Below are 14,300 nucleotides of genomic sequence, written 5' to 3'. Positions count from 1 at the left end.
ATAATTCCATAACTATCTTCGAACTTACATAGAAATCGGACATATTTTAAATTTTAAGAAACTTTTGCCTGCCAAGCATTTATTCACATCTACCAGTATCGTGCGTGGCAGACACGGCTAAATTAATTACTCACATTATCTAAGGACACATTCACATATAGCGTAGAGTGTGTTCGCACGAGTGTATTATGCTAAATGGTGAAATATTGTAATTATTAATTAATTATTGGAACCAATGGCGGTTTTCGTGCGTTTTTGAGTGCGTTTGTGCGGCGAACCCCCATTAAAAAGATGAGAAAATAAAACAAACTTGTTTTATAATAATATAAGCACATTATAGATAGCACGCTATTAAAATTTTGCCTTCAAAACCCGCGCCACCGAAAAATACGATACATATTCCAAGTTTGTGCGAGTTGAAATCCGCGCCAAACTCTTCATACAAAAGAATTTTAGCCGGTACAGACCCTATGACGGTGACTTATACAAAATTTGGTCTTTTTTCGCAAAACTAAGACAAATTGTGTGCGTCGATCACGCGGTATGATATCACGTGACCTCCGAACATTGACGAATGTAACCGAAGAAACCCGACAACTTCGCGGACTGACTGGCCGACGTTTGACCTTTGAACCATAGGGAAGCAAGTGTTATTTTTTATGTTATATTTATGGTATTTAACTTTGTAGTCATTTTTGTACATATTTTTGTTTTCTTGTTTCTGCATTTCTCCAACCGTTTGCTTATGGCATTTGTAAATCTACTACCTATTGAAGTAGACCGATTTTGATTTCTGTTTTCGTATTTTTTTTTTTTAGATAAGTCGTTATATTCCTTAATTATATTTGCGAAAGTTTCGGCAAACGCCCCATTGTCGTCGCTAGTTATGCAATTTTGTGTTTTGTCTTCTCCAGTATTCTTTCGCATTTCAAATTGAAAGCGTTTGCGTATATGTTTATTTATGCGTTTGCGTTTTTTGATTGTCGCGAATATTTTGTCATAATTTTTTTATACAATGGCGGAATACAGTGTTGTCTATATAAAAAAATAATGCCAATACTTATGAAAAAAGGTTGGAAATTAAAAATAAAGGGCCTCCGCGTCCTGACCTCTCATTAAACCAGGTTTGTGCCGCGAAAACCGAGAAATTCACTCGAGTTTTTAAACGTGAGTGGTACGCGAGGTGTACTTGGTTATGTGGTTGCGAGGAAACCAATCGGTTATTTTGCTTCTCCTGTTTAGTTTTTGGAGGCGACCCATCGTGGTGTAAAATTGGAGTAATTGATCTTTCCTTTATTAATAATTATAAATATAATTTAATTCCTATAAAACTTTTCTCATTATCTAATAATTGTGTCTAGTGTAAAGTGATTTAAAAACAATAATATGTAGGTACCCCTCCCACTAACTTTATTTAAGTTGTGTGACTGCTGCCGTATTCGACTATTTGACGAAGGACAACAGTAAGTAAATTTTAATTAGATATGTTTATCTTCTCTTGAATTTCTGAACCCCCTGTTAAAAAGACCACGAACCGCCACTGATTGGAACTTATTATCTATGTAAACTGTAATCAGTGGCGGCTTTTCTATGGGGATCCATTGGTCAATGACCTCCCAAAATATGCTGTAATAGTATTAATATAAAAAAGCATTTAACTACCGGATTATTAATTTAGTTTTAATTTTCATGCATATTTGTACGGTAATTGCGGGTTCCAGTGCCATCTAGCGTCCAAATGAGAAGCTACTGTATGTACCTACTGTGGGTCACTTAAAATTTTTCTCCAAGCTATCTCCTTTCTTTTTCTTTGCTATACAGATAAAAGAGTAGAAACACTGTCATGTCTGACGTTATGCTTAGTATCATACAAAATTTATTTTAAATGCGGTTTTCGGACATGACCGCAGTGAGATAGAGATATCTACGACCTAAGATTATTAAGGTATTGAGATGTGAAAAAATATCAGTATAAAGTTTTTTGTGTGACAAACGATAGCCATCTTGAACTTGAATATTACGATAAACTATGTTTATCTTTGTTGATGTAATTTTTTAAAATTCTGCGGATATCGTATAGAAAAAAATCGCAAATAATTCATTGAATCATGACAAACGTATTCAAATAAAGTGTCAGTTTATGTTAAGAGAGAAAAATAAAGAGGTTAAAGATATAATTTTTATCAGTGCATTTGCGAGTGCAATAAATTAATGTACAGGTACTTTTGCTTTCATTGTTTAAGTCTTCTGATAAACATTGAACTGAGTTTGAAGTTAGTGATTAAAAAACTTTTAGTATGAAAAGATCCTTAAGACCGTGCACACCCAAACGGATTTGTAATTTTGTAAACGCCCACCGCCAATAGCTGCGCACAGGGGTTCCATAGTCGTTCAAAGATAAGAATATTGGATTACTGCCATCTTTTGAGATCATTCCAAACTAAAAATACAAATAGTCTTCATGTGTCGTGTAATTAACTAAAGCCCCCATGCATTTAACCGCCATGTGTAAAAAGGGTCGATATCACTCACGATTATTTGACATAGGGGGTATTTCACTATCTCTGATTATGTTCTGACCAAGCACTAATCCGCGGATTAGTCATTTTTTCGTTTTCACTATATCTGAATAACGCTAACGCTCGGGTTAAAGTAAAGATTCAAGACTCGGAGTAAAGATTTGACTAATCAGTGCTCGAACTTCACGTTAGGCGCTATTCCTCGAATCAAAGATGGCGTCAAAACATTCCGAGTTTAACAGCTGAGAAGTGAGTCGAATTTTGTAGAATGAATTTGAATGCTTGTATGATCCATCCTGAATTATTTGATTGTGTTCAAAATAAGAAACAATGTATTAATTTGACACGAATCTATCTAAAATGACCTGATAATCAACATAACATAACCAAAAAAATGCACACTTCGCGGTGTGCGGACTGTGACGCATGACAGCCGTGGCAGTAGATGGAGAAACTGCAAACATTTTGCGATGTTGCCAGACTATTTCGAGTGTTATCTATCCGAAAGTTCGAAACAATGGTGAAACGGTCGCCGTTGAATAACGAAGTTATTCTGATCTTTAAATCCAGCCAACGGATAGCTAGTCAGATATTTAGCCCGACATAGTGAAATACCCCCATAGGCTAATAACCTTTCCACTCGGTGAACGTTGCTAGCAATATTATTCTGTTCCATCGGTAGGTGATGCAAAATCCCGATTATTCTCAACCTTTACATATTACCCTTTTAATAAATTAAATCATTTCAAAAATATATTATACACGGTGTTAGGAAGTCATTCTACACGATAGTACAAGTAATAAAGATATTTTCTTTTTTACTTGTATAATCACCTGAATCCTGTGTGGAGCTATGTAAAAAAACATTATCATTCAATGGTCAATACAAAACAAACATGCTCAGTTTTTCCAGTTATCAATGCATTAAATATATCTTCAAATGGACGTATTATTAAATAAATTAAGTATGTGTATAAAATAGTAAAAAAACATCATCATTCAATGGCCAATACAAAACGAACTTACTCGGTTTTTTCAGTTATCAATGCATTAAATATAGCTTCAAATGGATGCATTTTTCAATAAATAAAGTAACTATAAAATTGGGCCATTGAAGTTTTTGTTTTTGGAATAATATATTTGGATTGGTTGGAATATCTTTTATTATAGTTTGAAACAATAATTATTATTTTTTTAAATTTGAATTTGAAATCGGAGGATATGTATTTGACATATAACGATTTTATAAATGAGTCCTTTGTTGGTTGAATATAATTTACTTAAATAGTAGTTGTCCCGGTAAGACTGTTCGATCTCCAGTTGTGACCGTTACCTTTTCATTTTCTGTGTCTTGTTCTGTTTCATTTAGATTGATTGATATTATCTTCTAAATTTATTAAATTATTACATTAATGTGGTTAACCATCTTCAATAAATTGAATAGTGATATTGTTTATTTGACCAGTACAGAGCTGTGGGTGCAGTACTCTTGTTGTTTAAAAAGAAGAATATATAAGATTAATACAAAAATAAACAAATAGTATGTAAAGTTATTATATAATAATAAATATTATATTAATTATTACTGTTTTCAGGTACGGCAGCGTGATGCTGTGATTGAACACATGACGCGATACGCTATGAGATGTGACGATAATGTAAGCTTAATTTATTTATTTTGCTTAACGTAAACTTAATCTATGTAGGTAAATAATTAGCAGTTTTTTTTTTAAAAGTGTTGAAAAATCACCAGTCTGCTATCAAATCTAACTGCATGTCACTAGTATGCATAGAATGATTCACCTACTTATTTTGTTAAACTTTAAAAATAACTTTTATTTCAGGGGGTTCCTGTGGATCCTAATCTCCGTGTTGTTAGCCAATTGGCACAGTCAGTGCCACAGCAGCAACAGGTTAATCAAATTCATCAGGCGCCAGCTATGCCCCAGCAACCGGCAATGGTACAGCAGCTGGTACCTGCGGGGCCACAACAGGTGGCATCGGCGGGGCCACACCAGCTGATGGTGATGGCGCCGCAGCAGATGCCTGTGCCGTCTCAGCAACAGCCGCCACTTCCTGCGTCCGTGCCGCTGCACCAGCTACCCCCCCAGGTGCAACAGCAGTTACATCAACAGCAAGTACATCAAAACCTGCATCAACAGAATATAAATGGAGTTACAACACAAGCGAGGGTACGTTATAATGTATTATGTTGCAAACAAACCTTAATAAGTAACTATTATTTAATACAGGGTTTTCCAATAAGAGGTGTTATTTTGAATAGCCCGCTATTTCAGTAGATGTTACTTTGAAAGCTGTTATTTTTTCACTTTTGACAAGTAGAAACTACGCCATTAATAAAAATGGAACGATACACACTTCAACAACGCATTGAAATTATTAAAATTCACTTTTGTGAATCAAATGCAAATCATCTTGAGTGATGAGGCCCATTTCCACCTCGGTGACTTCGTCAACAAGCAAAATTGTCGCATCTGGGGCTCGGAAAACCCAAGAATTATTGTTGAAAAGCCTCTCTATTCTCAACGTGTGACTGTTTGGTGCGGTTTATGGTCCGGCGGAGTCATTGGACCTTACTTTTTCGAAAATGGGGCTGGAGCAACAGTTACGGTGAATGGATCGCTATCGAGAGATGATTAATGATTTTTTATGGCCGGAATTGGATGGTATTGATCTGGACAACGTTTACTTTCAACAAGACGGCCCTACGTGCCACACAAGCTACGAAACCATTGATCTTTTACGATTGAATATCAAAATAACACCTCTTATTGGAAAACCCTGTATATAATATTTTTTTTTGTTATATTTTGTTATACCTAAGTATAAAAAAATTCAGACACCTGTGATATTATTTAAGAGTTATTACTTAGATGTTATTTCTTCCATTTCAGGAACAAGTATACAACCAGTCTACATGGACCACTCCTGCCCAACGCCCGGTACCTACTTAATAAGTCATTATTCCAGACGTATGAAAGGGACGCTTAGATGGTTTGGGCATGTAGAGCGAATGAATGAAGAAAGGAGTGTAAAGAGAATATATGATGCGAATGTGAATGGTAAAAGAAGTCAGGGATGCCCGAGGAAGATAGAGACAATGTATGAATGTGAATGAGGCAAGAAGTATGTGCCAAGACTGAGATATTTTGCGGTCTGTCCTCTCTGCCTACTACATATTTCATATGTATATTTTTTATTTTAGTTAATTGGGGAATTAAACAGTTTTACATATTTTAGTTAAATAATTACATTTTACACATTTGCATGAACCAGTAAAGTTTCCACATAACATTCATATTTCACACAGAAATAAACATAAATAAAAAGAAAAACATAAAGTGAAAACAGAAAAACAACACAACAATGATAATAAAAATAACTTTGATATCTTACATGCAGCAGGGTAGAGGGTTTGTTATTAACAATTTGATATAATTTTCTGAAATATCAATATGCATCAATTTATTTTAATGAATCGATTCAGTTTGACTTCCAGTCGATCCACAAGATTTGAGATAATACTAATTGCTAAAGAAAAGAAAAAAAATTTACTCCTATCTTAATTGGTAATTTTTAAAAAACCTAAAATCTATGGCATAAAATGAGGGTTGGGCTGAGGGACCAGAGGATTTCGTAATAATACTTATTTATTTGATAAATATATGTTTGAATAAATTTGTAATTAAAACTTTTTCAGGTTGATGTGACGTCAACTCAGTCGTCTCCAATAATGATTTCCACCCAGCAGACTCAGCAAACTGGACAGATTGTAAATATACCTTTGTTATCATTAAATTAACTTAACCCGACTTAACTTATTAATTTCAACTCGTAGATGAGCAATTTTATTTTATTTTGTTTTTAAAAATTCGCTTGCCTTCTTCCTTAATATGCCTCATTTGATTCCTTAATATGCGTCACTTTACCACAGATAAGTATTTTTCTTCCTCGGGTGACCTCAAATTCTTCTACCATTCACTTCTTAATTTAATATCCTTATCAGCCAAACGCACCGTGCAATCCAAGTCTACCATATTAAATGGGAAAAAAATATGTACAATTACATTTCAAGAAAAATAAATTAATGTGAAAATGAAAAATAATAGGTTAAAATGAATGGATCGTCCCTCAGGGAAGTCGCCGTGTCATCGACAATGATTTTGGTTGACGTTTTGTTTCGAGCTTTTAGCTTTGAGCTTTAAGTTTGTGCATTTTATCTGTGGGTGTAAAAACCCGTTGAAGAAAGTTTTATGCCCCCGGCGTTGCGCGGGCTTAATGCAAAGTTTTTCGAAATCAAATGTAGACTGTCATTTTCTGCTTATTTTGAATGTAGCATGCAAAATTTCATTATAGAGTATCGAAATACTGCTTTAAGGGGTGGGAAAAAGAGATAGACATCATTCTTGTTCTAATATATATTTACATTTTCTACTTCAAATAGTGGGCCCGGTTAACCGCCGATGTGACAACGACTAGGCCTAAATTTATTTTTAGTTCATTTTCTTTTGTGCACATTTTTTTGACTTAATAGTGTTCAAATTTCCAAAAACCTTACAGAAAAGAAAGTTGTTTTATAAATACATTGTCATGTCTGTTAGCAATTTTTAAATGTAAATTAATGAACTTATTTACTCTTTTACAGACCCAGACAATGCAATATAACTACCAGCCTGTTCCTCATCAGGTAAATCTCAAATAGAATTATATGAGACAGTCAGTCTAAGTGGTGTAACCTTGTAGGTAAATGTTATTCTAAGATAAACACAATTAAAGTTTAAAAAATTGGAGGCAGTTCCTAAAAAACATTTAAATTTTACCACAATTGATTCCGCCATTGAACATTGTTCATACTGGTGGTGAATGAATGTTCGTTGATGAATGAAGACAATTTATATAAAATTAACATGATAATTATTGCACAAAATCATATTACATACCATCACATTAGTGGTGAAAATTTTATTGAATTCATAGACAACCGTTTAAGTGAAAACCTTTCTAATAGAATAACACATTACATTAATTAGGATAATTTAATCTACAAGAAAATTTTTACTTTTCTATTTCATTTATACAAGGTCTGAAAAAATATTTGGGAGTTTTGAAGAATTTCCTAGCCGGATTTTTATAGCAAGAATTATTCTCGAATTAGGTAGTAACAAACAAAGGGGCGGCAGTTGCCTGGCGCACAATGGCGGCTGGCGGGAATTTCCTATCCCGTTAGGGACAGATTCATATTTTTATGGCACTACCTGTGTAAGATTGTCGGCTATGTGAACCATTGCTATCCATCTTGCACAATTTAAAATTGACATAAAATCTGCAAAAGTCGTGAGAAATTTGAGCTTCGCAAATTTGTTCCCTTTTTAATGTTCTTTTGTATTACAACTTATCATCAATTTTTATAGTGATGCACAACTTTTTCACCAGAGGGGCAGCTTTTCTTATTTTTTAAACAGGCCGCGACCTACAAGCGGATTTTTTTGTTTTGTTTTCATTGATGGGAGGGGGTTGACAGCGAAATTTAAGAATCTAATTTTTTGAATTTCGTGTTATGCAAACCGGATCTTCAAATTTGGTTCCATTTAGAAACATGCAGTGTAAATTGATTAAAACTCTGTAAAAAATTGTTATCAGCCATAATTTTCAAGAATTACCTCAAACATTTAGAATTTTCTCTGAAGCCAAGTGGGCCGTATGAAATTGACAAGAATGGGGCCGCGAGTTGTGCATCACTGGTTGGTGAAAAGTATAATTTTACAGCCGAAAAACAAAACAATCCTGCAAGCTAGTTATTTATGACAAGTGCGATTTTACAAGCGGTAGGTACAGTACGCACATGGTAGTGAAAACAAGATAAGACAATTTAGTGATATTTTTCTTGGAAGCCTTGAACCAGGTGTTGATCGTTATAATGCGTCAATTGTTTTGAAGAGAAAAGTGAGAAGCATGAATGAGAAATCTTTAAAACAATCAATAATTATTTTTTTTTAATGAGTAATACCTAATCGTATTCTGAAAATATACTGTATTTTTACTTACATATTGATAGTAGAGGCAAGTAGATAGGTACATACGACTTTTAAAAAACCAATTTTGGAAATAACGATTTATGGCTATAAGAAGCAAATTTAGTCAGTCCCCTCGTGCACGTTATAACCAACTGTAAAACATTTAAAATACCTCGAAAATTCGATGAGATATTATTTTTATTTCAAGTTTACACAACAGATAAACTACCTCCTGTGACTGGATAAGCAATGTATATATCTGTTGTACACAGTGCCTAGCGCTAAGGTACCTGGTGTGTACTAAGTAATACCCGACACCGTCCGACTCGCGTAGTGGCGTACCACTACATATCTTATGTATCTTTCCATGAACTATTGTATATCAGTTTCTATTTTACATTTCAATTAGTAAGGTTTTCACTACATGGTTACACACAATGAAATTTTCACCACGTTTGTAAGACCGTTAATGTAGATACGAATCTCTTATAACTTTAAAGTGGAATAGTCTATAAGTGTAGATTTTTAGAGATATTGGGTGTTTTTTCAGGTTTGGTTGTTTTCTGTAGAATACGTATTAGTGAATGTAAATTCTGCAACCGTCTTTTACCTTACTATGTGAGATATGCATTCAAAATTCAAAAAAAATATTTATTGCACAAAAAGAGTACAAAGGGTATAATTTAACCCAACAAATACACATTATATCACATAACCCAACAATTACATGTTAACAAATAAATAAAAATAAATAACAGTAAATAAAAAATATAAAAACATAGGTATTTAATTCATCTAAGGTATTCATTCAAGGTGTAGTGACATTTGTTTAAAAGAAATGTTTTTAGTGTTGATTTAAATTTAAGTGTGTCGGTTATTTGTTTGATTTATTTTTTATTTCATTGTACAGAAAACAGCCAGACCGGATTTTTATAGCAAGAATTATTCTCGAATTAGGTAGTAACAAACAAAGGGGCGGCAGTTGCCTGGCGCACAATGGCGGCTGGCGGGAATTTCCTATCCCGTTAGGGACAGATTCATATTTTTATGGCACTACCTGTGTAAGATTGTCGGCTATGTGAACCATTGCTATCCATCTTGCACAATTTAAAATTGACATAAAATCTGCAAAAGTCGTGAGAAATTTGAGCTTCGCAAATTTGTTCCCTTTTTAATGTTCTTTTGTATTACAACTTATCATCAATTTTTATAGTGATGCACAACTTTTTCACCAGAGGGGCAGCTTTTCTTATTTTTTAAACAGGCCGCGACCTACAAGCGGATTTTTTTGTTTTGTTTTCATTGATGGGAGGGGGTTGACAGCGAAATTTAAGAATCTAATTTTTTGAATTTCGTGTTATGCAAACCGGATCTTCAAATTTGGTTCCATTTAGAAACATGCAGTGTAAATTGATTAAAACTCTGTAAAAAATTGTTATCAGCCATAATTTTCAAGAATTACCTCAAACATTTAGAATTTTCTCTGAAGCCAAGTGGGCCGTATGAAATTGACAAGAATGGGGCCGCGAGTTGTGCATCACTGGTTGGTGAAAAGTATAATTTTACAGCCGAAAAACAAAACAATCCTGCAAGCTAGTTATTTATGACAAGTGCGATTTTACAAGCGGTAGGTACAGTACGCACATGGTAGTGAAAACAAGATAAGACAATTTAGTGATATTTTTCTTGGAAGCCTTGAACCAGGTGTTGATCGTTATAATGCGTCAATTGTTTTGAAGAGAAAAGTGAGAAGCATGAATGAGAAATCTTTAAAACAATCAATAATTATTTTTTTTTAATGAGTAATACCTAATCGTATTCTGAAAATATACTGTATTTTTACTTACATATTGATAGTAGAGGCAAGTAGATAGGTACATACGACTTTTAAAAAACCAATTTTGGAAATAACGATTTATGGCTATAAGAAGCAAATTTAGTCAGTCCCCTCGTGCACGTTATAACCAACTGTAAAACATTTAAAATACCTCGAAAATTCGATGAGATATTATTTTTATTTCAAGTTTACACAACAGATAAACTACCTCCTGTGACTGGATAAGCAATGTATATATCTGTTGTACACAGTGCCTAGCGCTAAGGTACCTGGTGTGTACTAAGTAATACCCGACACCGTCCGACTCGCGTAGTGGCGTACCACTACATATCTTATGTATCTTTCCATGAACTATTGTATATCAGTTTCTATTTTACATTTCAATTAGTAAGGTTTTCACTACATGGTTACACACAATGAAATTTTCACCACGTTTGTAAGACCGTTAATGTAGATACGAATCTCTTATAACTTTAAAGTGGAATAGTCTATAAGTGTAGATTTTTAGAGATATTGGGTGTTTTTTCAGGTTTGGTTGTTTTCTGTAGAATACGTATTAGTGAATGTAAATTCTGCAACCGTCTTTTACCTTACTATGTGAGATATGCATTCAAAATTCAAAAAAAATATTTATTGCACAAAAAGAGTACAAAGGGTATAATTTAACCCAACAAATACACATTATATCACATAACCCAACAATTACATGTTAACAAATAAATAAAAATAAATAACAGTAAATAAAAAATATAAAAACATAGGTATTTAATTCATCTAAGGTATTCATTCAAGGTGTAGTGACATTTGTTTAAAAGAAATGTTTTTAGTGTTGATTTAAATTTAAGTGTGTCGGTTATTTGTTTGATTTATTTTTTATTTCATTGTACAGAAAACAGCCAGAATTACCAAAAACTCTAAACATAATATATGTAATTACAAGCGCCGTGAAGGTTTTCTGCTGATGTGGTAAATGTCTTGTTCGAATCATAATTGCTGAAATCGACTGGATGACTGGCTGTTTTCTATGTTTTGAGAAAGAGCCACCTTAAATTTTTTATATGTGTTCTATAATTTATTCATATCGTTGTTTTGGTGACATTTCAGCACCCGGGTAATCCCCCCGCGCAGCCGCAGACGATGGGACCACTTCAGAATGGACAAAGCCAACAAGTAAATGTGCCTTTCGTTTTTCTTTGCGGGGAGGATGTTATACAACATTATTTTCTTTATGTAATTAGGGTGACCCTTAGGGTGACGGGAGAATTTTTTCCTTTTTATATATTGTTCTTTCAGGGGTTTCTAAAGTGGCATACAACATTTTAAATTACAACCTAATTTTTGCAATTCATTTGTACTTTAAAAAAAGTGATTTTGTGAAAAATTAATGATTTAAACAATATATCTTCGGTACATAACTCTTATTCTTCTTTTTAAATTTTCAGTAAATATTACAATGAATTTATTATGTTAAAATAGTTTGTAGTGTAATGGTCAGCATAGTTGCCTTCCAAGCAGTTGATCGGGGTTTGTTTCTCAGCCCTTGCAATTTTATTTTATGTTTACCTTTATTTTATTTTTTCTTGATTTTTCACAGGTTTGCGCTAGTTACAAACAATACGTTTTACACATAATTCTCATGGTTCTGCTCAAAATCTCTAATCGCTTGCTGCTATCAAAAGTCACACATTGCGTTCTAATATATGTACTCAAAGCTGCCTAGAAGTAATGCATGTTAGGTATATGCTCGTTATGGAATATGTTATATTTATATTTTTAACACTTTTTTTAATTTTACTTTAATTCATTTGCAAAGGTTTTTATTATCCACTAGCAGTTTTTATATTTAGTTGAAATTTTATTTCTAGCAGCTATATTATGCATCCCAAACATATACGGAAAATACGTCCAACAATAATCGAAGGAGTCAGGTAAATACAGTTTTTCTTTTACGTAATAATAATAATATTTGGATGATTTGTATAGTGCCATTTTTTGAGCAAAATCACGTCAAGGGGGCATACAGAGTAAAGTTCCCTTTTGCCGGGTAGTTTTCCAATGCCGGGCACCCCCATACAGTAGAACCCCGTTGATTCGAACCCCGATAATTTGAAAAAACGAGTTATTCGAAATTTTAGCCAAAAAAATATCACATGAAAAAAATTTTCATGGGATATTTTATTTTAATTTCAAATTCGTAGTTCGAAATTTATTTTTTCCGCGCACAAAATTTTTTTCATGTAGTTCGAAAAAAATCAACTTATGCTAAAATAAATCATAAAATTTCGTAAATCTGAATCTGAAAGACAGCCGTGGCGGTAAAATGCCGAAAAATGTATTTTTACGTGGCTATACATCGTCCTAATTAGTATTATTATTTTGTAAATCCGAATCCATTTACACTGAATGTTTTATTTTTTCGAAAATTCATTTACACTGAAATATGTCGTATTTACACCAAATATCTGAATTTAAAGTTCTGTCGCGATAGAAATCGGCGGAAAACTATCGATTTACACGTAAATATATTGTATTTTTATGAATTTACTTCGAATATATGAGTTTAAAAGACCGACTGCGAAGGAATTTATTTCAATTATCCTAATTTAAAAGGCCGTCCGCGATGAAAATAGGCTGAGAAAATTCCATTTATGCGGAATTATACAATATTTTTACGAATTTACATTAAATATCTGAAATATCTAAAGAGGCCGCGACGAAAATCGGCTGATAAATTTCGATTTGAGGCTGATAAATTTTGATTTATTTTATTTAGAATATCTAGTAAGGGCACCACCGTGGCAGCCGGCAGCGTTTTACAATCGCTCCTCGTTTATTTTGAAAATATTGAGAAATTCTCAATTTTTACATTGTAAATATACCATAAAATAATCATAATAATTTTAAGGTTAACTGAATAAACTCAAAATAATTTTAAAGTTACTAGTGTGGTTGTAATTCGGAATTTTAGAATAATGTTTAAAAATCAACCTAACTATTTTTCCAAATACAGTGCCATAGACCGAATAATTTGTGCCCTGACCATTGACCAGTGGCGGCTCGTGACTTTTGGGTGTACTAGAGTGCTAATATTATAAAAAATGGCATTTCTGATGTTGTTATAGCTGAAAACGATTTTTTATTTATTTTCGAAAATCGATTTTTTGTATGAAGATTTTCAGGAAATTTCAGTGTAGCCGTGCGCCGCACGGAATTCCTGAAAATCTTCGTACAAAAAATCAATTTTTCGAAAAAAAAATAAAAAAATTTTTTCAGCTACAACAACATCAATTAAGCCATTTTTTGTAATATTAGCACTCTAGTAACCCAAAAGTCACGAGCCGCCACTGCCATTGACCACACGTTTTTCTCCCTTCGGGGGCCGGGTCTAATCTCACTAACAGGGTGAAGTGCTAGGGTTGACCAGTGTTTGTTTTGTTTTTTTTTTGTGTTACTGAAAATATGTACCTAATAATATAAATGTGCTAGCCGGTTTAGTTTATGGCATCAGTATGGTGATGGTTTACGATAGAGCAGAACTAATAGGTTTAAAAAACACGTGTGGCATTAAAACCTTTAGAGGCTGCAAAAATTAACTTTTACAACCTAAAGCGCAACACTGCCAAGGAAACATTATTTAAGGTTGTCGGGGAAGACGAAATCGTAAAAATAAATATCAAGACAAATTAGTGCAGTAACCCACAATCCTGACCATGAGAAGACAGATGAAATAAAAAATTCGATAAGTCCGCCGACTCGCAGTGGCATATTGGAATGCACGCTCAGTGAACAATAATGTTCACATATGAACATCCTATCGATCACTGAGACGTGGCATGAAAACTATGACTCTACCTCCATAAAAAAGTTGCGAGCTCTTGGCTATACGGTCGTAGAACAGGCTAGATTAAA

The 14,300-nt window shown here is 33.5% G+C and overlaps 1 protein-coding gene across 7 annotated transcripts in view; it reads left to right on the top strand.

Moving 5' to 3' along the window:
- The window catches only part of LOC149412480 (uncharacterized), a 42,904-nt gene that overhangs the window by 15,349 nt on the left and 13,255 nt on the right, over nt 1–14,300 (top strand). For 3 of the 7 annotated variants that reach the window (XM_089645950.1, XM_089645949.1, XM_089645954.1), the window contains 7 exons: nt 4,115–4,177; nt 4,364–4,711; nt 5,435–5,482; nt 6,241–6,312; nt 7,186–7,227; nt 11,496–11,561; nt 12,257–12,319. In XM_089645950.1, the coding sequence (XP_089502076.1) occupies nt 4,115–4,177; nt 4,364–4,711; nt 5,435–5,482; nt 6,241–6,312; nt 7,186–7,227; nt 11,496–11,561; nt 12,257–12,319 (702 nt within the window). Of the gene's footprint in view, nt 1–4,114; nt 4,178–4,363; nt 4,712–5,434; nt 5,483–6,240; nt 6,313–7,185; nt 7,228–11,495; nt 11,562–11,985; nt 12,128–12,256; nt 12,320–14,300 lie in introns of all 7 variants that reach the window. The other 4 variants (XM_089645953.1, XM_089645952.1, XR_016304578.1 and 1 more) reach the window with 3 other exon arrangements.

The sequence above is a fragment of the Hesperophylax consimilis genome, chromosome 23 (genome assembly GCF_061612785.1).
Source record: "Hesperophylax consimilis isolate HC1 chromosome 23, BYU_Hcon_1.0, whole genome shotgun sequence".
Lineage (NCBI taxonomy): Eukaryota > Metazoa > Arthropoda > Insecta > Trichoptera > Limnephilidae > Hesperophylax > Hesperophylax consimilis.
The sequence above is the reverse complement of the archived record's forward strand: the minus strand, read 5'-3'. Positions and strand labels throughout refer to the sequence as shown.